Below are 26,925 nucleotides of genomic sequence, written 5' to 3' on the forward strand. Positions count from 1 at the left end.
ATCTTTTGTTTGGATGCTCATGTCTCTGCATTCCGGATGTGTGGAGGGAGCAGGGCTTTCTGCCATGGCTAACAAGTGGAGCACTTTTGACTATGAGCTGCAGAAATGAGAGCGAACAGCTGCTGGTGTGATTGAGGAGGAGAGGAGAGAAAGAAGGAGAGGGGAAAGGAGTGGCGCGTGCTGTGCGAGACAGACTCCGGAGAGATAGCCAGAAGACGAGAGGCGGTACGAGCACAGGGCAGAGGCTCTAATGGGAGGGATAGGTGGACATCTGGATGGACAGAATTGTAAAACAGAGAGGCAAGTAAACAGATAGCGAGAGATGCAAACCATGTAGCATAAGATGACCACCTGGGTTGATTAGCGTAGGCTTGTATAGCAGAAATGCGCAGGACACATCATACCTTTCAAGTTAGTGAAGCTATGTAAGGAGAGAGAAGGAAAAAACAAATTGGATGGGTTGAGATGGGGGAAGGGAGAAAAGAACGAGGGAGCAGGCTGGGCGCCAGCAGATGGGACAGATGTCTGGCCATACTGGAAAGCATTGGCGCAGCGCACTAGCGCACCCCTGCTTCCCTTTCTGACATCTGGGCCAGCCTGGGTCAGCCCGCCTGCCTTGGGCAATGAGCCTGGACAAGCCTTGTGGCAAACGGGCGCGGGCGCCCTAATGCTACTGAAATGGCAGAGTCGACCATGCAGCAGTAACACAGTCCTCTCTCCATGCTACCGCTCAGCTGTGCCCATAGAGAGAGCTGAGGAGAACACACAAACACAAGAGCCTTAGTGTGTGTAATTTAGTGTGTGCAGTGTGCTTATGTTTTGACGTATGATAATGTATCAGTGGGGTTTTTGGCCTCGTGGATACGTTTCAGTGAGCTCAGACTGGGGCCTGTGCGGATAAGTTGGAGAGACAGTCATGCACCATTATAGCTAGAAGCACTAAAATTGGCTAAATCTGCCACTGTATTTCACAGCATCTGCCAGAGAGCAGTCGGCCCCTCTCTTTAAGAACAAACAAGAGACTCAAGTTGTTGTTTTTTTCCCTTGCATGATGGCCTATTTGCCCATTATATATGCTGAAATCTAGAGTTTCGTGAGCCATTTCGGTTTGCGGCCTCATTCCGTTAGATCCCAAAGACGGAAATTCAGAAAATATGCACACTGTGAACACTGTGAAGGTAAAGTACATTACTGTTCAAAAGTTTGGTCAGAAGGTGTTTTTTTTTTTGTTTTGTTTTTTTTAAGAAATTAATACTTTTATTCAGCAAGGATGCATTAAATTTTGAATTTCAACATATACAATGCAAATATTACAAAATATTTCCATTCAAATCAGACACTGAAGACATAAGTAAAAGGAGTAATGGCTGCTGAAAATTCAGCTCTGCCATCACAGGAAAAAAATGACTTTAAAAATGATTTTAAATATATTAAAATAGAAAACAGTTATTTTCAATTGTAAAAATGTTTTACAAAATCACTGTATTTTGGATAGATAAATAAATAAATAAATAAATAAATAAATAAAAACCCTAACCCCTAAGCTCCAAACTGTTATCAGTAATTCTTTGGAATAAGTGTGTGTTTACAACTAGCTTTGAACATAAGCAGCAGACTATGTGTTGTATTACATTCTTTTTATTATTATTATTATTATTATTATATTTTCCTTTTTTAAAACTTTGTTTATAATATTTGAGCATAGACAAGAAAGTTTGGGTGAGAGAGGGAGATTGCAATACAACCCAGGTCAGACTCGAAATTTTACAGTACATGTGTGCACAGCTCTGATTATAACATCAATGTTTTCAACATTGTAAAAAAACAGTGTCTTTGAATGCTATTTGACTAAAAATGTGTAACCTTTCTTAACCGTGCCTTTTCCATATATAAACAGTTTATCCTGAGCGTTTACATACCTCTACACAGAGGTGGAGCACTGAATTGGCTCTCCGAGACACTTGAAAGCAAAGTATCCCTGAGTGCTGATGCATCCAGCGGTGTGGTCTGAAAGTGTCGGGTAATCTGGATGATCTGCAAATACTGTTGTTGCAAGCAGAAATGGTGGGCTCTCTCATTTAACCTTTTCTCTCTCCAGAGGGGTTGCTTTTAATTATCAGAGGCTAACCGCCTGACCTTGGGCCGGACCCCACTCATTTGGAATCCACAGACTGTGAGATGGGCTTGGCTCATATGTGCGAGAGAGGGAGGCGAGGAAGATATTAGTCGAGCTGCATGTGTGTGTGTGTGTGTCGCTTGAAGTGTGAGGTCCGCGGGCGAGCGAATTGAAAAGCCCCATTTCCCGAGCCTCTCTCTCTCTAACTAAGCTGTATAGCAGCGAGTCATTTAATGCTCAAGTGGACAAAGGTATTACCTGAGTCACTGGGGTGGATCAAGCCTTTTCTCTGCAGGCCTTTCTGAAACCACATGCTGAGAGCAGCTCAACCTCTCTGCCTCTCTTTTTCTTTAGCTCTCTTTAGGCCTCTCTCGTTCTCTCCGGCCCCACTAGTGTTCCGTCCCCATCGGCTCCCATTTCCTCAGAGCCAGCAGCTTCAGTACACACTGTAATAGCTCTCCACTGTGTCAGATTGCTGCTTATACACCACTTTGTATGTCTGTTGGTGTTAGCGCATGCAAGTGTGTTTCGTGTGTGCGTTGAGGTAGCGGTTGATGCAGTGCTTATCTTTTGTTCCTCTTTTAAAGTATCGAAACCAGTAAGTTTGGATCGTGGCAAATAAATGTTTCATATTATATTATATTACATTACATTACATTATATTACAGTCAAACCAAAATTTATTCAGACGTTTTTGATATTTTGGATATAGTTTTACTAGTGGGTGCAGGACACTAAAGTTCATTTATGTAAGTGAGGATAGCAAAATAAAGTAAACTGTGACATATTATACCCAAAAATTCTTCATACAGTGGACTACCAGTAAAACTGATACAAATTTGGAACCAAAAATCATTCAGACACTTTGACCTGACCATGTTTTGCTTAAGTGTCATCTGACATAATTAAGATTATTTTTTGTCTGACACAGTTTAACGCTGAGATCTTGTCATATTTTATTACCATTTTTTAAACTATAGTGAATAAACTGTATTAATGAATGAAATGTTCTGAAAGATGAAAGGTGTCTGAATAGATTGTGGTTTGACTGTATATTATATTATATTATATTATATTATATTATATTATATTATATTATATTATATTATATTATATTATATTATATTATATTATATTATATTATATTATATTATATTATATTATATTATATTATATTATATTATATTATATTATATTATATTAATGTTATACATTAACAGCACATTAAATACTTCACAAAAACATTTGTTTAAGTGTGCCAGTAGAAAGTATTAATTTTAGATTTCCAAACATTCTTTTTGCAAATAATTTTATTATTCAGAGAGATTTTTGATTGAACAAAAGTCCTACAACAGATGGTATAGCACATAAAAAAATATTGATTAGAGTTGAAATTGTTATAGTAGAAATCAGAATGTGTTAGAAAGTATTACTGAGAAGATCAGATTCATGGAAATTCTTGTCAATATATGATCTTTACCTCCTCATTTGTGAAAAAGAAATAGTGCAAGCTTTATTTTTGTAGCTATTTTTAAAGCATTAATAGACAGTGTTGATTCAGACAATCAGATTGATAGGATGATGGGATCAACCATGCTCAGCCTTTTAGTTTTGTGGGGCAGGGGGCATGGAGCCAGCTTGTCCCGGCTGCCACATTCCCTGTTCGGCCATTGACTTTCAGCATGACCCTCATTAGCGTTGGCCCTGTCTGCTGTGGAGACCCTGCAGTATGGCTGGAGGAGAGGCAGAGGAGGCCCAACGGAGCCCTGCATTACATGCCCTTCAGACAGACTACGACATGTGAACTCACACCACATCAGCAGCCTCTCTTTCTCTCTGTGTGTCTCCTTTTGTCCATTTTCACACCTTTCAGCATCAAATAACATGGCCTTAATACACAAGCCACATTGTGCACAGCTTGGTGTGATGGTGGGCACATATGAGAGGGTTGAGCGTCCTCTCCCTTGCCGTCCTTGACGATAAGAAGTGAGCTTACGTGTCACACCTTTCTGTTGGTATTTATTGTTATTTTGCAGCGTCTTTCTGGCTGAAAGCATCCAGCTTTACTTCTAACCCTGTGGCTTTGACCTGTTAATCAGGCCTCACAAAAGGCAGTCTGACTGGCTCTAATTTGCAGCAAAAGCCAATTACGCTTTTTTTCCGGAACAATAAAGTTCTTCCCACGCAAGGTCAGAGTCCCTCTGCCCATCCACATCAGCAGTGCTGTTAACAAACATCTGTCCGGCAGACTAGGCCAAGGGCTTCCTTTCTGTTCACAAGCACACAAACTCAGTCACACACTCACATGCACATTCACTTACTACCTATAGAGACAAAAAGAATAGCGATTGTGTTTTTAACTTTGCGGGACAAAGGCTTTCTGTTTACCAGGCTGGCGGACTATGCTATCACTGCGTGAACCTAATCAGCCTGCCATTTCCGCTGTCCGTGTGCCGGCGCTTGCCCCAGGTCTCCTGCAGAAGAATGACCCTTTTGTGCAGCACTAATGTGCAAGCGTTTAACTTTGGTACCGGAGAACATTTTAGTGTTTATATCTCCTGATACATGTAGACACAAAGCCCTTTGTCTGGCCTCAAGTTTTTCTGTATGAGTGGCTGAGGTGGGGCAGGCCACTAATGCTGGTGCCACTTTTTTCCATTTCAGACAAATGGAGTCCTTATGTAGCCCAGTAAGGAAAGGAAATGAGAGCAGAGAGAGGGCAAACATGCTTGGGTACATACGCATTTAAAAAAAAAAAAAACCTTTATGCTTTTTTTGGGTTGAAATACAACGACTGTGACTGTAAAAACAAATGGATAATATCACTGGGCTACTATTTTTAGGGGAGACTGAAAAAAAATTGTAGTTTTGGGCTTGTCATATCATAAAGTGAGGAAAATATAGTACCACTTAATGTGATCCAATGTGAGAACTATTCATTAAGCGGTGATATTTTAAGACTGAAATGTCTTTATTTTTACATTTGTTTTTAAATGTATGTTCCAACCATTTATTACCTTTTTTTTGTTTGTGTCAATTAATGAATTTATTAAAAATTATATACTGTAAGAAAAAAACTGAGAGGAAAAACAGATAATTACTAGTAGCCTTCCTTTTTAGGTTTATGGATATTACCTTCAAACCTAAAACATAACACAATGCAATGCGTAATTCATAAAATGGGTCAAACGCCTGTTAAAAAAAATACAGAAAATTCCTTGATATTAACATGGTACATTGGACCATATTTTTTGCAGACTTTTTTTTTTGTTGAGTATATTAATTAGAAAAATATATATAATTATGGCTGTTCCTTATACAATCAACATCAAAATAAAAAAGGTGTTCTGATGTGCTATACACAGGTAGCTGTGTATAATGGACACGAAATCATAACACAATAAACACACTAATAGAACAGTATTATTTTACTATTTAAATAGTATTATAGTTTTTTTAATTAATATTTTGAATAAGCTTTATGTTTTATTTTGTATACTATTTAGAATGAATTAATTTCAGTTTTCTTTTTTATTTATTTCCAGTTTAGTGATTCAATTTAACCTTATTGTAGTTAGTTGCAAATGCAATATTTCTAATTGAAAGTTTTAAGTTTCATTTTAGTCTTACTTTACAGTATGCTGTTATGGTAGATTTTAATGTAGTTAGTTAGTTAGTTTGAACTTTATTGTCCACCAATGTGGAATTTCTTAAAGTTTCATGCATATTCAGTATTTTCAGAGCTGATTTCATCTGATATTATGTCCCATGCCTTGGTTAATTTTCCCAATTTTCCCAATCCCATGCCTTGGTTTCACTTAATGTGAGAAACAAAGACAATATAAGCATTTACCTGCTTGCTAATCAATATTTGCCTGAGGGAAAGCAGCAGATGTGTGATTGTTTTAAGCGTCTGTGAATAATACACCCCGCTAAAAGAAATATCGATAATGTTGTACAATTTGACATTCTAACCCAGGATTTTGTATTTAATTGATCCTTTTGATCTAACGCTTTTTTTTTTTCTTTTTTTTTTTTTTTAATGGTGCTGTTATTTCATTTTTTTCTGCCTGGTGTGTGCCTATTAGCAATGTGTTGAAGTAAAAATCATTCTCAATAGGTTATGACAGACAGTCAGTCTCAGAGCTGAAATCTAAACCTCTCTTGCACACTTTCTTTACTTGCTGTGATAAGCGATTGACGCGTTTCACTTCAGCACGCTGAACGTGTACTGCTGGAAGGTTGCTGATGTTAGCGGGCGTGTTGACCGTGAGCCAGTGAAAATAAGCAGAAGAACATGAATTCTCTTTTTCAGGCTTCCCGTCTTAATGAATGCCTTTGATATAGCGCATAATGGAAACTCGACTAACTTCAGGGGAGCATGCTCTGCGCCATCATATTGGGAAGTTCAGGTGTCGGAGTAGCGACTCGTAAAGGCGCCAATTAAAGTCAAAGAGGCTTACTTCAGGGAGCGAGGGGAAGGAAATCAGATCTTAGAAGCAGCTAAGCTTCAGTCTGCAAATTTTGTGTGATGAGTGGAAAGACGAGTGGCTCCAAGTCTCTTGTATGCGAGCCATCGCTGTGTGGTTTTTTGAGGCTGCTGTCTCTCCCTGGATCCAGGCTTTGATATACAGTTAGACCTTTGATGGAGCTTCTATGCCGGGATGGAAAGGGAAAAAGAAATGCAAGGGAGAGAAGAAAAGAGAGAATAAAGGCTTTGAATGGTGTCTGGCTTTGGATGTTAACGCTTGTGGGTTGTCTCCCTCCTTACAGCAACTCTACGCCGCCCAGCTGGCCAGCATGCAGGTCTCTCCAGGAGCCAAGATGCCTCCGCTGCCACAGCCCCCCAATTCTGCCGGGCCGATCTCCCCGTCTGGCTTGAAGAACGAGAAGAGGGCCTCAACCCCCCTGGCTCAAGTCAAGGTACGGTTCCGGCCCGGTCTGGTGTGAGTGGAGTGGTGCTTGACCTAGTCTTCTCCTCTTCCTTGTTCACTAAATCAGCTGTGGTAGGTACAGCAGCGAGCGAGCGAGAGCCCGCCACCGGCTCTCCTGCTCCGAGCCCATCAATCTGGGCTGCTTTTACAAGGCACCCGCTCTCTCAAGCAGAACTCTGTGGACAGGGTTGCTATGGCTTTCCCTGCTCCTGGAGAGCAATTTTTGGAACACATGGTTTCTCATGACAGAGACTGGCCCACATTTTCCTGTGCGTTACATTTAACTTGGACAGAACAGAGGCAATGACATCAGAGGCACATAATCTAAATATATTGATGAGGCTACAATGATGTGATGACTGTCTTTTGTTTCTTTTATAAGATCAACAGTCGGGTGCTCGCAGGATATAGTGCTTTTCCATCAGTCTTCACTGATATATATCATCATTTTGCTTTTTTGTGCTGCTGCTGTAACCCAAAACACTTGCACATTTGGAAAAGTTTAGTTTAATATCACAATAGAACAGGGGTAAATCATTGAGCTGAACAGTAGTGTGTGCGTAGCGCCCGTAATCCTCTTCAGTTGCACAGCTAAGCTGCTCCTCCGGGGCTTTTGGAGCTCTGCCCTTGGAGAGCGCCGCCATATATCAACATCTCAAAGCATACGGTAAGATCATTGGCAATTACACTGAGGCAGAATTCAGAGTCGGACGGGCATTTTTAGACTCTCTGCTACAGTTCTTTTAGCCAACACGTGTTGTATGAGATACGTTATCTTACTATTGATCAAAGATGTTGTGTGATTTTTGCCCCGTTAACTCCATATGTAGATATGCTGTGCTTAATTAGCTAGCAATCTGTTTGTTTGTCTAGTTGAAGCGTAATTGAATGACAAACTGTTATTGGCAGTCAGATTTGTAAAGAGCTGGGGGCAGTCTCTGTATGTGGCCCATCTGTTTGGACAGTACAACACTGCCAGTGAAATCTTTTTCTAGCCTACACAAGATGCATTAATATGATTAGATGTGCTTTTAAAGTTCTTCTGGATTGATGATGCTATTTTGACACATTATATATTGTGTTTTACTCATCAACTAGCATATACACTACCCTTCAAAGGTTTTGGGGTCGGTATAAAGCATTTTTGATAGAAGACTCTATCAAGGCTGCATTTATATGATTTAAAAAATAAAACAGCAATTTTGTGAAATATTATTACAATTAAAATCAAGTGTTTTCTATTTCATTATATTTTAAAATGTATTCCTGTGATGGCAAAGTTGATTTGATGCTCAAGATGCTCAACTTTTCTTATTATTATCAATGTAGAAGCAGTTGTGCTGCTTAATATTTTTTTTTTTTTTGGAAACTGTGATACATTCTTTTCATGATTCTTTGATTAATACAAAGGTCAAAAGAAGAACATTTATTTGAAATAGAAAACCTTTGTAACATTATAAATGTCTACTTGCACTTTTGATCACTTTTGCTGAATAAAAGTATTAAGCTAATTTAATTTCTGCAAAAAATAAATAAATAAATACATAATCGTACTGACCCCAAACTTTTGAACGATAGTGTATATCCCTAAATCTATAGCAACCACAGAACACACAAATCAGAGCTGTTCTCCTCATAGGGAACACATTCGGTCACCACAAAGACAACAGAACACACACACTTAATTGTAATGCATTCAGCCACAATAGCAACAAGCTCTCTAGCCTGATTGCATTTGTTTGAAACAGGATGTATTAGCTGTTAACCGTTTCTCTCAGGCCTGAGAGCAGGTGAGAAGATAAAGATGTGTGCTCAGACAGAGAGGGTTTTAATTAGCCTGAACAAAGCCTGGCCCTCACTGCACCAAGGAGCTACAGCATGGCACAGAGCCTGGCTATGAATACAGAACCCACGTCTTGGAGGAGTCGGACTAATTAGTCTACAGTAATAGCCTCTGGTGCATTGTCTTTTATGTAAGGTGGAAAGCATCCCTCTATTGGACATCCCTGTTTTAACAGAAGCTTTGTGTCTTTTATGTAGGAGGAGGGAACGCAGCCTCTCAACCTCTCTGCCCGGCCCAAAACAGCTGAGCCCGTCAAATCCCCCACATCCCCGACACAGAGCCTCTTTCCAGGCAGCAAGAGCAGCCCGAACAGCCTGTCCAAGAGCGGAGGCATCCCCAGCCCCATCGGAGGAATGGGTCGTGGCTCGTCTCTAGGTAAAACTTTGTATTTTGCCTGCTTTTACAGTTCTATGTAGTGAAATATTTTATAATTATTAACATCCTCACAACTGAGAGACTAATTGTATATTTCTGGTTCTTTGTAGTGTGGAATCAGAGAGTGAACTTGACAAACTCCCAACTCATAATCTCTTTTAGACCCTGCCATTTTGACGCAGTAAAGATTAACGGATACCATTGCTGTATATTTGTTTTCAAAGCTTGTAGTTCATCTCTCATATTAAGATTTTTTTTTTTTTTTTTGGAAGCCGCTACTAACAGTTGCTAAAAACAGTCTTTCATTAAAACGACACTATGTTGCTCATTTCCCTCCTCCTCTTGGAGTTGGGCTTTGAACACAGGCTTGGTGTTTGTTTTTCTACTATTTCCGAGATTTAACTGCCATCCCGCCTCACCTCACTTTGATCTGCTAATTACAGAAAGGCGACACACACTGAGATTGCTCCCTTAGTTTCCTGCTCCCCCCACACATGGAGTCGGCCACACTTATAGTGCACACATGCAGACTGTACTCTCAAGACCTCCTACAGTATATTGTGTTTCACAATACGGAATATGTGTATTTGTATGTCAACCCAAGTTATTTGTCTCCGCAGACATCCTGTCCAGCCTGAACTCAACAGCGCTGTTTGGAGATCAGGATGCAGTGATGAAGGCCATCCAGGAAGCGAGGAAGATGAGGGAGCAGATTCAGAGAGAGCAGCTTCAGCATCATCAGCAAGGAATGGAGGCCAAGCTGTCTGCCCTCTCCAGCATGGGCCTGAACAACTGCAGAGCTGATAAGGTGTGTGTGTTTGACACCTTTAAACTGTGTTGGGTTACTACAGGGATTTTGGATTGTGGAAGTTCTTGAATTAGAGCATAACAAACTATTTAATATTTTATCAATAAAAAGTAATAAATAATAACAAAAAAAGAGTCTCACACACTCTAAAAAACAACATTAAAAAAACGAAACAAATTTACACAGTAAAATACCATTTTCCATTGAAATAGTAATAAACCATAAAAACAATGCATTCTGGGTAATATTTGTCATTTTAAGAAAAGAGGCCTATAGGCTACTTTCTTGAAAACAGCAAATAATATTATCCAGAATGCATTAGCTGCGTCCGAAGTTGCGTACTGTTGAGTAGTTATTAAATTTAAATTGACTAAATTTACTTCACCACCGTTGAAAAAGTATGTTCTATATAGTATGATTGCATGTAGTATGAATGAATTCGGACGTACTATATCCGCCATGTTGTTACTGTCACATGACCTACCAGCGTCAATTACGTCCCTTCAACTCCATTCACAGATCCTCTCCCGTGACCTCATGAGATAGTAAAGTGTCCATCGTATGCGCACTTCAGAATCTCACTGGAAGTAGTAAGTCATCCAGGGACTTTTCACCTACTGTTTTTCGAATACTATGAATTCGGACATACTACTCTATTTGCATACTGTTTTTCGCGTACTATATAGTAGAGAAGTATTCGATTTCGGACGCAGCTATTGTAATATACTGAAGTATCATACTGTAAAAACAATGCATTCTGGGTAATATTTGCCATTTTCGAGAAAGTAGACTATATGTTATGTTCTTGAAAACGACAAATAATATTACCCAGAATGCATTGTTTTTACGGTATATTACTGTTTCAATGGTATTTTACGGTGTAATTTTTTTTTTTTTTTACAGATATTTTTTAGAGTGCAGATATTTATGTATAAAAATTATAATTATTAAAAAAAATCCCCAAAAAATAATCCTGTAGGGAGTCACAAAAAAAGTAAAAATCTGTCTTTAGTTCACTGTAACAAAAAATAATAATCATTTTTGAGTTAGTCAATTAAACCAGGCAATTAGTAATTAGATTTTCATAATAAAAAGGCTCTTTGTGTTGATAAAGTTGTAGTTTAAGAAATATGTTTCTCTTTTCTCTTTGTTTTATTGTCAAAATTGTTGCATGTAAGAAATCAAAGTAATGAGATTACCTCAAAGCCCAATTTTATTCATGCAATTTGATAGAAAGCAGATTCCATTGCAGAAGTATATAAACAAACACAACTGACTCTTGTTCCTGCCTTTTTCGCCTGAGGGTACAACAACAGCCAAGCTCAAGGACTTGAGCCCACAGTGTTTTTTCAGACATGATCTTTAAAACCAATCAAGGTCTTTGAAGCACGTCCAGAGGAGTGCCTTTGATTGACATTGGCATGGTAGATGGTGGATGAGTGTGTGTGTTTGCATTTGTGAGCGAGGAGGACCATCGTAGTCCTCTGGTGCCTGGCCTGTGCGGGTTCAAACTATGATGTCTCTGCCCAATTAAAGCATAGAGGCAGCCCTCTTCAGCCCCTGGTGTGGGACAGGCCCACTTTGTACCGGGAGCAGGCATTCTCTCAGGGATTCCTTTTAAAAATATCTTCAATCAATGAGTCAATCAAGTAGCAGAAAAACAGACACCACTACCATCTGATTGATGCCATATTGCCAGTTGGCTGTGAGACGCAGGCAGGAACTGGGAGTGGAGGCTCATTAATTTTTCACCACCTGATTACTTTCAACCAGCATCTTAAAGTAGGTCAATGTATATGTAAAAAAGTAGAGGGACTATTTTTCAATCAACTTAGAAGTCAGGGCGAAAGACATGCCCCGATGTGGGTGGCATGGAAGGAAACTCTGAGACCCAAAGAGCATCCTCGATAAAGGCTGAGCTTATTCATTTTCATATTATTGCTGCTTCTCATAGCAATTTACAATACCTCTTTACTGCTCAGAAGGGCATTGTGGAAGTCCTAATCCTGTTTTCTCAAACACAATGCCCAACTCTAAGCCATTATAATCGGAGATATCACCTAAGCCAGTGCATTACGCGCCATTCTTTTGAGATTTCACACGCTTTGTTCATGTTCTTTGGAGGTGGTTGCGGTATGTGAACATGCAGGCATCACCTGTGGCTGTCTCCCTCCCCACCTTTTTCCTTATTCCACCTTCACCAGCCTCAACTCATCCTCTCCTTCCCTCTTTACCTCCCAAAATTGCTCTGGGGTTAGCTCATGGTCAGCCAAATGTGCGAATATGCCGCTACATGACATGAATGTTGCTCCAGCAATGGCTGAAAAGGCACGTTTGTCAACAGGCAGCACACACCTACGGCTGCATTGTTCTTAGCAGGCCGAGCTTAACGCCTTTTTTCCTATTCTTTTGTCTGGCTTGGGTTTTGTCTTCACACGATTGTAAGGCCCTACCTTTTCACATGGTTATTTGGACATCTCGGCTCAGGTGAACTTTACGTGTTTTTTCTAAGTGGGGAGGAAATCGCTTTGGAGGCGGCCTGTCTCTCTCCACCTCCTCCCTCCCCCCCCAGAGAAAAAGACATTAAGCTTGTGGCTAAATGTGTTTTCCCTAAAGGACTTTGATGTGAGGGCAAGGTAATTCTGGGCAGCCAGCGGCGCAAAGAAAGGGGCAGAGGAGGGAACGACAAATAATAATTAGGTGCTCTATCAGTGTGAAAATATGACCGGTATGCTTGGGTTATCATTGTTGCTATAGGTCACAGAGCACATCACAAAGACTCCCTCGTTTTTTGAAGTATCATTTGCAAAGACTTTCTCGTTCTTTATTTCTTTCTTTCCATCTGAGTTTTCAGTTGCTCCCATATCTGAGAATGCAAGTTTATGACCTTAAAATGTGATGGAAGAAAATGGCAGGCCTCTTTTGTACCGTAGCCTCGCTCAGAAGACTGTCTGCAAATGATGATATCATAAAGGCAGCTCCACCTCAGTCTGTTGCTAAGCCAAACAGACGTATTGATGTCGCAAACAACCAGAGGCCAAACAGAAGCTGTATTTTCCTCCTCATATGTTCCATGTGTCTCTGAAGTTCAAACGAATGGTACTGAGCTAATGCAGACATTCATTATTCTCAGCATAATATGAAGAATATCCCTCATTTTTGGGTATTGGTACTAGGGCTGATTCAAATTTTGTATCAAATGAATTCCATGAAATTATGATTAATCAGAATTAATTGAATACATCAATATTTGCTGAGAAAGTGCTAAAATGAAGGTAATTTTAATACACAATATTTTGGCAAGTTTTTGTTTTTTTTATTTATTTGAGTTTTTTCGTCACACTTTAGATTAGGGTCCAATTCTCACTATTAACTACGACTTTTGCCTCAATAAACTCCTAATTACTGCTTATTAATAGTTAGTAAGGTAGTTATTAAGTTTAAGTATTGGGTATTACGCAGAATGAGGCATTAATATATGTGCTTTATATGTACTATTAAACAGCCAATATTAGTAATATGCACGCTAATAAGCAACTAGTTAATAGTGAGAACTGGACCCTAAACTAAAGTGTTACCGAATTTTTCACATACTGTAGGACACATTCTTACATTGTTAATATTTTAATTATTTAAAATTTGACATCTTTGGATGTTTTCCTCTTTTTCCATCTCACCTTTCATCTCTTTAAAGACGCTGCATACATTTAAAAGTATTTTACCTTTGAAAAATACGTCTAGTTGTCCTCTAGCTCAATTTGCGCAGTTAACACATACATCAGGGGCATGATCATTATTTTATTTTTTATTATTATTATTGTATTTTTTTTAAGCATTAATCGATAAATTGGCAGGCCTAATTGTTTCATATCGTCTTAGAACGCTTCATTGATACCTAAAAGCCAGTAAAGTTAAGGCCACAGTAATGCCCTCTAGCCATATGTTTCTGAGGGGACACTTTACATGTCATGGGAAGAGCTACTACAGCCATGTACAAAACGGTAATGAACCGCCCGCTGTATATCACCCAGCGCTGCCAGCAGTTAGACAGTTGGCCTGTGCCTGCTGCTCACGCCTAACGGACAAAAAAAAAAGGCCTCTAAGTGTTCCAGATAAAAGCTTTCACTTTGGTCAGTTTCAGAATATTAATATTTCAACACATCGCCTCACCTGACATAAATACTGAACGCCCTTTAATAACTGCCTTCCAGTCTGCTGTTTGGAAGTTTATCATAGTGAAAGCTTACGTGGAAGATTCTGGAAAGGTAACATAAATGGGATTAAGGAGAGGTTAAAATCATCTACTGGGGCTGTTGGTGGGGGATATTAAATATTGATTTATCCCAGTGTAACGACTGAGCTGAAGAGTGAGGCTAAGTGCTGCTTATAGATGGATCAATTCATCTTTTAATACAAAGTGTGTCCGTAGAACACAATGGAATGACCTGCATTCCTTTTTCTCTCACATAGAGCAATTTCACTCTCTCTGAGATGGAAGAGCATCTCCTTTGAGTCTCCTGTCTTTTAGGTGCATGTGTAAAATATTCATGTTTTAGCATTTGCTTGCTTGTTTTCTATTTGTCTTTTTTTCCCCCTTTGATGGTCCCGTCAGTAAAAGAAAGCTTTTATGGGACCTCCAACAATTTGCCTTTTTTTCAAATATTTATTAAAAGTATATTGTCTACAGAGGGCTGTTATACTATTTTATTATTTATTCCCTGTTCAGAGTACATTTTTTCCTCCCTGGGAAGGACACTGCATTGTACATTTCTAGATCTGTTTTATGCACTAGATTCAAACTACTTTGTTTGATTTTACATTTTCAAATTGAATTTCACAAACCACCTAATGATAAGGTTCCACTCTGGAAAGAGCCCAGATTTTGATTTCAGATATTTCGCCCTTGCTAATAACCTACTTTTTGACAGATGTTGCAGTCCGATGGGGTCTGGCAAGGAGATAAAATATATTCTTGTGCTGACACTTCCCAAACTGGAATCAAAGGGTGAAAGGCCAGTGTATTAACCTATTGAGCATCCGCCGGCCTCCCTGCCCCCTCCTCTCACCTACATTATTGATGAGTGGAATATTCACTTTTCTCAAATCCCAGAGCACAGGGCCACAAACATTTAAATGGAGCTTTCCTCACTCTCCTCGAAATCCTCACCCCCTACCTTTAGACCCGAAGCCAATGTTTGCTCTCGTTCCCTCCCCGTGTGTATGTGTTAGGGGCCTATTCACACTTCCCTTTACAAAGACTTGGGGTATAATCTTGTCTGGTCTGCAGCCCTGGAAGCAATTTTCTACCCCTTTTTCTGCTGCTGTCTTGGAAATTGCCAGCATAGGTTATTTTTGGCCGCAAAGTAAATCCTGCCGTACATGGCTTTGGCCGTCCAAAATTTGATTATATTCTAAACTCAAGCACAGCCCATAGCCAGCGAATGCCATTGTTGAGTATTGCTTACATTAATTCTTTGTTCCATTTGTTTGGGTATATAAATAGCATCTTTTGCGGCAACATGTGAGAGTGGGCGCGCGTCTCGAGCTAGTTCTGAAACAAGGTCATGCCCTTTCTCCACAGCTTTTTTTCTCTCTTATTTAAGACATGACTGAAGCTCAGCTGATTTTACACTGTGGTTGCGTAAAATCACACAAATGGCCAAAACAGGGCAGTCATTCAAAAATGCAACGAGGCCCTATACTCCAGACCTGCACAGCTCTGCTTACGCCAGATATCCCGCAACAAAGCCGGCATAAAGAATAGGCTACAATGGGTCATTTATGTGGCACCATATTGGGACAAAATCCCTCCGAACAGGTGCATAAAGAACTCTCTGTCTCGCAGATCATGCGATTCAGAGTGTCCATTATTATAAATAGATTGCATGATAAGAGCAGAGAAAGCAAGGTCCCTCTTAACAGATCCTTGAGGACCCACTGAACAGTTCAGGGTCATTTAAAGCCAGAAAACCCATAACAAAATCCAGAGGCGATGATCTCAATGCAGCAGAATAGAAAAACAGCGCTGCAGAGTTTCTTTTACAGCCGAGAGATGGACACGTATAAAATGCTTCATTTCCCCCGTGATGTCGAAAGGTCAGATGTTGTGGGTAAATTTCTCAAGTTTTATAAGTGAGCAAGTTGTCAGTTTAACATAGTTATAGTTTAATCTGCAACCATGCGGGACGTTCTAAAAAATAAATTAAAAAAATGGAAATGTCATTGTCCTCTCATGTCAATGTTTTTAGATTAATTGGTTTTGGAAGGTAAAAAAAAAAAAATCTCCGATAGGACGCCACCAGTGGAGGGAGGTCGCAGCCCCAAACATGCTCTGCCAGCGGCCGCTCTGGGAGCCTGCGAGTGTGGACTACCGCTCGGGTATAAAAACCGAGCAACCGCATGAAAGCAGCTCTAGGCTCGGCGAGCAACTGCATGTGCTTTAGACTAAACGTTTTAAAACTACCAACTACTGGAAAGCTGCACAATTATAAATAACATTTTGATTGGTTACAGCAGGAATTGAAAGCAGATGAGGGGCAAAATAGATGTGCACTGCAGCAGCTTGCATAGGGCTTTGCTGGCTGAAGCAACCTATATTGCTGATACACACAGCAAGAACTCATTGTAACAGGCTTTCAAAGCCTTCTTTTATTTCTTTTATCACTTAGATCTCTCAGCCAGGTGTGGAACTGACAGAACATGCTGTATTCTCAGCTTTCAGAGCCCGGACAAGGACATGGCACAAACAGTTATGCACTTGACCATTGTGATTTTTTTTAAAAACCAGGTTATATTAGCCATGTGCACCTGGGCGACAGAAAAGGCAGATTACTAAGTTGACGTGCTCGTGCTGCCAAGGCCAGTCTTTTGTTGTCTCGCGGTTGCCGTTATCTGGACCCGGCTGTAACAATTCAAGGCCATATGGCTGAAGCCAGGCTATTTTTACCACAGGAAAAGCGTCACTCTATGGCAGTGTGATGCGTAAGTACAGGGTAGACACCAGCACAATGCGCTCCTGCCCAAAATACATGAAATCTGCGGCCAGCGCTGCAGTCCTCAGGCACATGTTCTGCGGCCGGCCTGATTAAAGCCCTCTCCGCTGCGCTGACATGGGCTCCTCGCTCTGGCTACTATCCAGATGTTCAGAAGTTCCACCATCCTTGCCATCGGCCCTTCTGTGTTATTACTTCAATGTGCAACCCTCCTCCATTGAAACAAAATGCATTCTGTAACTGAATTTGAGGATGGAGGGGGAAAAAAGGATAGTGGAGGGGAGATTATTGTGGGTGTCTTTTTCCACTTCAGCTTAGGACTGTGCGGTTATAATTTTAGATGTGGGAATGAAGGGCTGCATGCTGAACTCATTTGAGGGAAGGGCAAGTCGTGCGCCAGAGAGGTCGTGGTTAGCATGGGAGGGGCACAACGTGTACCATGACATCTTTTCTTTTTTGCATTGTTTCCGTTTTTTTTCCCCTAACCACCCTTTCCCTTTCTCCTTCTCTCTGTACTTGCCGAGACTCGGGGCTCTTGCCATCTCGCTGCCGTAATGCACATTATAAATATCCTTTATAGCACAATGGTCGCAGAGATGTACTGGTAAGCATTTGCCTAACTGGATGGGCCTTTCTCGGGATGTTACACACCCTTTACTGCTCTTCTGTGGCAAAGTGATCAGTAAAAATTTAATGACACCATAAAATAATAAAAATGTCATTGATTTATCACAGCACTTGATGCAGACAGTAGTAAAGGCGCTTTAGCCCGTTTTCTTTTTCGAGTCTTCGAACAAAAAGCTTGGTGTTATGCATATAAATTATTTCTCTCGATAATTTGTACCTAATGCTACGACATAAATTATAGAAGTTACAACCAATAAGTATATAAAACACAGTATATTAAATTGAATGGAAATTCGTTGTACAATGTTTGAAGGTGTTCACATCAGTTTTATGTTCTTATTCACTTGATTACAACAACTCCTAATATGCACTGTAAACAGTGTCACTATCTCTCGTGGATATCAGCACTTCCTAGGCATCAATGAACCCTCTACCTCACTCCATTAAGTTAGACCCCAGACGCTGAAGTGTCTAATCTCGTTTTCACGTACAATAGCTCTCGTCCGGCTCATTCTTTAATTATTGCTCTGGAAAATGAGAAAGTTTAGTGCCTAAACAGTATTTAATGAAACTCAGTGATGGATGCTCCTTGTTCCCCAAACTGATGTTTAATGATCATGACTTTATAAAAGGGGTTGATTGATCAGAGGGAGCCAGCTGAGCAGAGAGGAGGGGATGACACAAGCAAGTAATTTATAACCCCCCCCCCCACACACACACACACACATACCCACACACTTAGACAAGTTGTTGGGCCCTTCCCTAGTGGACAGTCCACGGAGCATCGGCCATCACTCGTGCGACTAATCGCACATCAGTCAATTTGTCATTGGGTGCTGCGCCTCTTTCATTAAGTGCAATAATGCGGTCTGGTGATGAATACAGCAGTGTAGGAGGCTTTACACGGAGCGTGGCACACCAAGCTAGCTCTCCAACTTATCTTTACAAAGCCGCCTGAGCCCAGCGGGGACCGCTACATATGTCATAATTAGAAAACACTTAAATAAGCAAGGCAGAGTCAAGACAGGCAGCTCTTAATGACAGGCCATAAGCAGGTAGTGGTTAATTGTACATCAGAATCACTCAGATGGCCATAAATAATGATTGTTCCATCAAGCATGGTGGTGGGAAATTGCGGTACTCTCTCTCTCTCTCTCTCTACAGCTCTTCTCTCTTTTCCTCTGATGCTTGTGCCATGTTTTTGAGTAATAGTAATCGTTTTTAGAAGGGAAAAAAAATATTTAGTTTTGGGCAAATTTATGTTATCAAGTAGACAAAAGATAATTCTTCATTTTTTTTTTCTATTAAATGAATTTGTGGCAGCTTAAAGCAGCATTTATTATTTGATTTATTTTTTTTATTACTTATACGTTATTCAATGCGGGTAAAATATATTAAAGTCTGTTCCGGCCCAGAGACACGATATCACAGAGCGGATCATATGCGCAAGTTGGCGCATACCAGAAAACGTATCGGACCCATATGAATTCAGCACAGAATGCCATATTTTAAAGCGATATGGAGGAAATGCTGTTAGATTAAGAGGAAACTGCTCAATTGCTCTGGCTGAGATGTGATATAAACAAAATGTTATTGGCTAATTTAAAAAAGGGGAGGAGCTGTTCGATATTTCACGCCAAGTCTTCCTGTTTCGGTGGAAATTAAGTCAACAGACTGAATAATGCTGCGCATTTCAAGGGACTTCAGTGGGCCTTTAAAAATTAAAAATCTTACTGACCTCAAACTTTTGAACAGCAGTGTGTATATATGTATTATATGAAAATACGTATTTATATGAAAAAAATAACTATAATGAGCCTTATTTACATAGGAAAAAAAATGACAGGGCTAGTTAAGTGCATTTTGAACCTAGTTAAACTGGATTGCAGGTGGTTAGTGAACGTGACACAAGCCTTCATGCTGAAATACCACATACAAACATGCCTGAACTGTTTAGTGAATTTGCCCCTCAGTGATAATAAAGTCTATTTAAAGTGACAACAGCAATAAGCATGGAATACTCCCAAGTAATCCACTATTGTCTTTAGGTATTGACAAGTTGAGCCGGAGTGATAATCTTTTGCTGTGTGAAGAGCTTCCATGCTCCATGGGCTCCCCAGTGGCAAAAAGAACAGAAAACAAACAAACGAGCAAAACGGCCAAAGCAGCGCGGCTGAAAGATTAATGTGTACGTTGGTATCTGTGTCTGCGTCTGTGGCAGGGGAGCTGTTAGCATTGTGTTGGGAGGCCGCCCGAGTGTCTGTTCAAACTGTGTATGATAGGCATTCTCTAAAGAAAAGACAATTCAAGCACACCTTTTGCCTGAGATTGAATGCACACCCTGGGAGAAGAACAAACGCTCTGGGGCCGACTCGCCATATAACGCGCTTTGCTTTTAGCATCTTCCTGCTCCTTTCGGAGGGGGGAGAGATTACTTGTATCATGCCGAGTCAAAGTGTCCATCTCCTCTTCGAGTCTTTAGAGAGAGCGAGACGGGCCTCCACTAATGCCCTGCCGCACTCACGGCAGAACTAGGTCATTTAACAATGGGCCCAAGCAGCGGTCGGCCCTCTTCCTCTGCATAATACATTAAGTCTAATGTGCTGCAACCATTCAGGAGGATCCCCCAAAAGCTATTATTTTATTCTGTAGATGCACACGGACATGACATTTAATATTGTCGCACCGGCGAGGAATGACAGGGGTTTATTGTGCATCAAGTGCGACATGATGCCAAGTTTAATCTGAACAGAGAGCAACACGACAAAAGGGAAAACACGGCGTGTTCCTCCGAGCATGAGCCTTGAATAAATGATAGACAGGGAGCTCAGGGCGGCAGAGACAGGGGCATGTACTGCAAAGATTAGAGAGCGGAAAAGAAAAAAAATAAGCTGAGCATTTCACTGGAGGTCCCAGGCTGCATTGTGTGCTCAGGATCTTTCAGTGTGTTGTTTCTAAATCCTTTTTAGCAGAGTGTTTCAGACTTTTATCGGTACAAGTCCCTGCAGATGAAGACCGTAAGAAACTACAGCTGTGATAAAGATGACTTGACACGGGCCCATCAAAATGCATGCGAAGAGCATGTGTGTCCGGCAGGGTTGTGTGCCTTTCAGTATTGAATTGGTGCCCTTACATTTCTTTCTTTCAAATTCAGATTATATTTATAATACTACCTATTATTATTGTTGTTGTTGTTAATTTACTAATTTTTATATATTTATTACATTAATAATTTAACTTTATAGACCATTGTACCATTGTGTGAGAACACATAATTTCACAGAATGGTATAATTTAAACAAGTCTCAATTATGAATGAATCTGAAAGATTAAATATCTTTCACATATTTAATTTTCCGATTATATAACTGAATAAATACCATTTTCGATATCAAACATTTTCTGTCATAGTATGTTATATGGTACATAAAGAAAAAACAATCCTGCAGACAGGAAAGTGTATCTGAACCAAAATTTCCTTTCATTTTTGCAGGAGAGGTCTCATTATGACAGCCTTGGCCATCACCTGGGCAAACTAGGCGAGGATGGAAAGATTGGTCACAGAGTCATCGACCTCACCAGGCCAGAGGATTTCGATGGTAAGTATCTCTCTGTAGTGTTTCAAAACGTAACTTGACTTCTCACGAATTTTGTTTGTTGTGCTTTGTACCCTTGCAGAGCATTGCCATGTATCTAATGGTACTTGCTTGTCGACTACAGTGAGCAATGAGGTCAGGTACACTCCAGTCACATGATTAGAATGACTAGATTCCACAGTTGCTCGGCCAGTGTCAGGGGAAGTAGTTGATGGGGGTATTTAGTGTGCACGACTGTGTTTAAAGTTTTTCACAGCTAGTTCTTGATGACAAAGCATCGAGACAATGCTGGCCCTCTTCCAGGACCAGACTCTGTTGCCAGAGCTCATGTTTGATGTGCTGGGTGTGGAGGTGTAAATGCTGATAGAACTTACATGACAAGACTTCAGCTCCTTTTGCCACCCTGTTCATAAACAGTGCGTGTGTATGCGCCAGTGTTTTATATTCTAATATTTATTAAAGTTTTTGTGGAAATCTAGAGCCAAGATATGGAATAATATAAACATTTTAAGTTCCATACTGTATAATATGGAAGAGGATTAGGGCCAAGCAATAATAAAAAATTAAAACCATCTCGAGATTAAAGTTGTTAAATTTCGAGAAAAAACTTGTTAAATTTCGAGAAAAAAGTCAAAATAAAATGTTGAGAATAAACTCATTAAATTACGAGAAAAATGTCGTTAAATTTTGAGAAAAAAGTCGAGATAAAATGTTGAGAATAAACTCGTTAAATTACGAGAAAAAAACTTGTTAAATTTCGAGAAAAAAGTCGAGATAAAATGTTGAGAATAAACTTGTTAAATTACGAGAAAAAAAACTTGTTAAATTTCGAGAAAAAAGTCGAGATAAAATGTTGAGAATAAACTCGTTAAATTACGAGAAAAAAACTTGTTAAATTTCGAGAAAAAAGTCGAGATAAAATGTTGAGAATAAACTCGTTAAATTACGAGAAAAAAACGTGTTAAATTTCGAGAAAAAAGTCGAAATAAAATGTTGAGAATAAACTCGTTAAATTACGAGAAAAAAACTAATTAAATTTCGAGAAAAAAGTCGAGATAAAATGTTGAGAATAAACTCGTTAAATTACGAGAAAAAAACTTGTTAAATTTCGAGAAAAAAGTCGAGATAAAATGTTGAGAATAAACTCGTTAAATTACGAGAAAAAAACGTGTTAAATTTCGAGAAAAAAAGCGAAATAAAATGTTGAGAATAAAGTCATTAAATGATGAGAAAAAAGTTGTTAAATTTTGAGAAAAAAGTCGAGATAAAATGTTGAGAATAAACTCGTTAAATTACGAGAAAAAAACTTGTTAAATTTCGAGAAAAAAGTTGAGATAAAATGTTGAGAATAAACTCGTTAAATTAGGAGAAAAAAACTTGTTAAATTTCGAGAAAAAAGTCGAGATAAAATGTTGAGAATAAACTCGTTAAATTACGAGAAAAAAACGTGTTAAATTTCGAGAAAAAGTCGAAATAAAATGTTGAGAATAAACTTGTTAAATTACGAGAAAAAAACGTGTTAAATTTCGAGAAAAAAGTAGAAATAAAATGTTGAGAATAAAGTCATTAAATTACGAGAAAAAAACGTGTTAAATTTCGAGAAAAAAGTCGAGATAAAATGTTGAGAATAAAGTCATTCAATTACGAGAAAAAAGTCGTTAAATTACGAGAACAAATTTGTTAAATTATGAGAAAAAACTCGTTAAATTTTGAAAAAAAAGTCGAGATAAAATGTTGAGAATAAAGTCATAATTTAATGAGTTTGTTCTCAACATTTTATCTCGACTTTTTTCTCGAAATTTAATGAGTTTTTTTCTTGTAATTTAACGAGTTTATTCTCAACATTTTATCTCGACTTTTATCTCGAAATTTAACGAGTTTTTCTCATAATTTAATGAGTTTATTCTCAACATTTTATTTAGACCTTTTTCTCGAAATTTAACAACTTTAATCTCGAGATGGTTTTATTTTTTTATTATTGCTTGGCCCTAATCCTCTTCCGTAGTATAATGATGGGTATTATCTTTAAAAAACAAAACAACAACAACAAAAACAAAAAAAACAAGGGGGACAATAATTTTTTGTTGTTGTTGTTGTAGGATGATCAGATGATCAGCCTCTTATAACCCTGTTTATAAGCTTTCTAAAGCATAAATTATTTATTTTTGCTGGATAGAAATTAAATCTGTAAATAGAGGTTTAGAGATGCCGTTACTCTGGTCTGGCAAGATCTGCTCTGACCAGACCAGAGCAAATTCCCGCCAAGAATCCTCTCCCACCCTCTCAGATCAGTGAGAAAGCTGGGTCCTCCAACATGGTGGGAACCAGTCTCCTGTGGGCTCTGAAGCAGGGTTAAGGGCACCCGGCCACCCGAGAGATGCGGAGTTAAAGTCCTAAGTGGAGGTAAAGGAACAGAGAACATCCCATCAGTTACTCAGTACAGACTGGTTTGAAGGCCACAGAGGTTTCTCATTCCAGTGGACAGGCGCCACTACTAGTGCTCAGAGCCATCCCCATCTCCATCTTCCCGCAAACACATCGAGATGAAGGATGAGAACGGCATTTTATGATGATACGCCCCACATTAAATAGTCTCTTTTACAAGTAGAATGTGTTTACCCGTTGGGAAACATGGAGTGTTTACTTGTGTGTTTTTGTGTTTAGAGCCTTTTTTGATAGACCAAGTCAAACAAATTCCATTCCTCTCCTCTCCCTGAACATTTGAGGAATGTAAGCGCCGTGTATGTGATACCTCCGCTTACAAAAGGAAACCCTTCATCCTTTTTATTCTGTTTATTTGCCACTAGTCTTTGTTTTATTACGCCGCTCTGTTCAGAAGCTTTGGGGCTATTTTTTTTTTTTTTTTTAATACACTTTAAATGATTTATCAGCTGAGTAGGAAACTACCATTTGAGAATTAAATTTCTTGACACTTTAACAGGGCAAACAGACTCATACAGTAACTGCCATGGAGAGCAGAGGAAAATTACTGAGTGGGTCCATAACGGCAGCATGTTTCCCTGTACGGAGGTCCTGCCTGCTGAAAAGACACGTTATATTGGAAAAGGCTTGGGGTGTAAAACAGCTCTCTGTCACTGCTACAACTCGCAGAAAGCTTTAGGTTGCTTGAACTAATATTTGTGAAGCATGCAGCAACCAAATTAACAGCTGCCAAATCTCTAACGAGAGAGAGGCCATTGGAAAATAACGGCGGGGTATGGAAATAGATAGAATTTCCTTCATTTCGCAAAAAGCCACGAGCCACATGCATCAGCTCACCGCAAAGTCATTAGGTCTTTTTAAGCTCAGATGAAAAACATTAACTAATACCACAAAAGGCTTTAGTATGGCCCCTTTGTTCATTCACATATGGCTGCATATGAGTTTTGTTTGCCGAGCGGGTCGGGTCGTGTGTGTGTTTAAACTGTCTCTGTCAGACGGGGGTCTTAGCAGAACAAAGGGTGTGTTGAGTGGTTCCAGGGGCAGGAAGTCGAGGTAATATCAGCACACTTTTGAGACAATGCCGGCCAAAATGAACGTTGGACTGGATTGATTAACTGCTCAACTTTGTAATCTCTGCGCTATGTTAATGCTGTATTATGTTAAATTGTGGCAAGGTTATCGCTGAATTATTATAGGGTAGCAATAACTGCATAACCATAAGCTCAATCAGACATTTTTGTCTGTTAGACGATCGTTTTATAAACGAGTATGATAAACAGCTTATTAAGTCATAAAAAGAACATTGAATGTGCGAGGATCTATACTACTGTTTAAAAGTTTGGGGTCGGTAAGATTTTTAAATGTTCATCAAAGCTACCTTTATATGATCAAAAACACAGGAAAATAGTAATGTTGTGAAATATTATTTAAAATAACTGTTTTAATAACTATTTTATTATATTTTAAAATGTCATATATTCTTGTGATGGCAAAGCTGAAGTTACTTCACCATCACTCCACTCTTCAGTTGTCACGTCATCCTTTAGAAATCATTCCAATATGCTGATTTGGTGGTCAAGAAATATTTCTTATTATTATCAAAACGGTTGATCGTTGAAAACGTTTGCTTAATATTTTTGTGGAAACCATGATATAAAAATTTCAGGAGTCTTTGATGAATAGAAAGTTCAAAAGAATGGCATAATGTAATGTATTGTAAGGTATTTGGAAGTCCATTTCTGCCTCAAAGTAAAAAATAAAACATAAGAAAAAAGGCACAGTGTGAGAAATAGTCAAACTGTGAGATAAAGTCACAAGAATGACAAATAATCTTGCAATTTTGAGATATAAAGTTACAACTGCAAGAAGTAATATTAACTTTTTATTATTATTATTATTATTATTATTATTATTATTATTATTTTTACTCTGAGGCAGAAATGGGATGCCATAGATCTATCAAAAAATATAGTTTTATCACACTTACATAAATCCGCTCAGAGATAGATGGAAAACATTTAACGGTAGTGCGCTTTTGTATGTGGCTGTCTATACAACAAAGAGACCAGGCATTCTTTTGTCTGTCTGTGTTTTCCCAGCATTCCCACTGCCAGTCCTTATAGTTTTACTGTCTTTATAGTCTGCACTTCAGCCCAAGTCCCAAGTTTCCATGCCGGTCTCTACAATGGTGCAGTGCAAACAGGAATTTAGCATGTCTTCAAGACTTTATACAGCATTCAGGGTGAGATGCATGAGAAACAATAGCTTAAAGAAACGTGCACTAACACGTTGCACTTTTGTTCATATAAACTCTTTCACACACACAGAGCAGAATTCCAAATATCCAGCTGGGTGCAACCCAAGAATTGGCATGTTAAAGTAGTGGGCCTATATCACATGTAAGTTGTAATGGTTTAATTAGCACAATATGAGTGCTGACATGAATGGGAGAGCCGAGCATTGTGTCATATCTGCCCGTGCGCGTTAGGAGAGACTCCCATTGTCAGCGCTGAATACCTTCACGGAAAGGCGTCTCTTTCTTTATTGGATTGTCCGCAGAGGGCCCGGCAGGTTTGCGTGATTGTTGCTTGTTTCTCCAAGCGGATTCTTGTGTGACAGTCTGTGTGCGCCTTCAGAACAAAAGGCTAGCTGCAGCGTTTTGGCTCCGTTCCGCGTACCATCGAGTCTGGGCCTGCTGCAGGCAGGTGTGCCGGGCCGCGGGGCCCCTTTCACTCGCGCACTTCCACGCGGGCACTCTCTCTCTTTCTCTGTAATTCATACAGTCCCCCTCTGCTCTCCCTCCTGTTCACCGGGAGAGACAAATTAAATGGAGATTCTCGTATCGCTCTGTCATGTTGGGCACCAGGTCTCATAAATCACAATAAAGTCGATTAGAAGCCTCCTGCCGTCTCGCCCCCCCACCCTCACGCACCTCAGGGGGTCTCCCGTGGCATCCCGAAACATCTGCATTTATTTACACAATAACACACCTAACTAGGTGCTTCCTAAAAGAGCCGCACGGGGGGAAAAAAACGTCAATTAATGCTAATTTGTAAATGTCAGAGGCATGTAAGCTTTCTTATTAAACAACAACAAGCGAGAAAAAAAAAAAAAAGCAGAGGGTTGTAAATTGCATGTTGTGGATGTGGGGTGACGTTGCGCGAGCCGACCTCGCTGCCAACTCTTTGGCTG

At 39.5% G+C, this 26,925-nt stretch overlaps 1 protein-coding gene across 16 annotated transcripts in view; it reads left to right on the forward strand.

Moving 5' to 3' along the window:
- The window catches only part of sox6 (SRY-box transcription factor 6), a 165,490-nt gene that overhangs the window by 127,700 nt on the left and 10,865 nt on the right, over positions 1 to 26,925 (forward strand). For all 16 annotated transcript variants that reach the window (XM_048184154.1, XM_048184159.1, XM_048184157.1 and 13 more), the window contains 4 exons: positions 6,890 to 7,039; positions 9,091 to 9,268; positions 9,889 to 10,076; positions 21,189 to 21,294. In XM_048184154.1, the coding sequence (XP_048040111.1) occupies positions 6,890 to 7,039; positions 9,091 to 9,268; positions 9,889 to 10,076; positions 21,189 to 21,294 (622 nt within the window). The remainder of the gene's footprint in view (positions 1 to 6,889; positions 7,040 to 9,090; positions 9,269 to 9,888; positions 10,077 to 21,188; positions 21,295 to 26,925) is intronic.

The sequence above is a fragment of the Megalobrama amblycephala genome, linkage group LG3, assembly GCF_018812025.1.
Source record: "Megalobrama amblycephala isolate DHTTF-2021 linkage group LG3, ASM1881202v1, whole genome shotgun sequence".
Lineage (NCBI taxonomy): Eukaryota > Metazoa > Chordata > Actinopteri > Cypriniformes > Xenocyprididae > Megalobrama > Megalobrama amblycephala.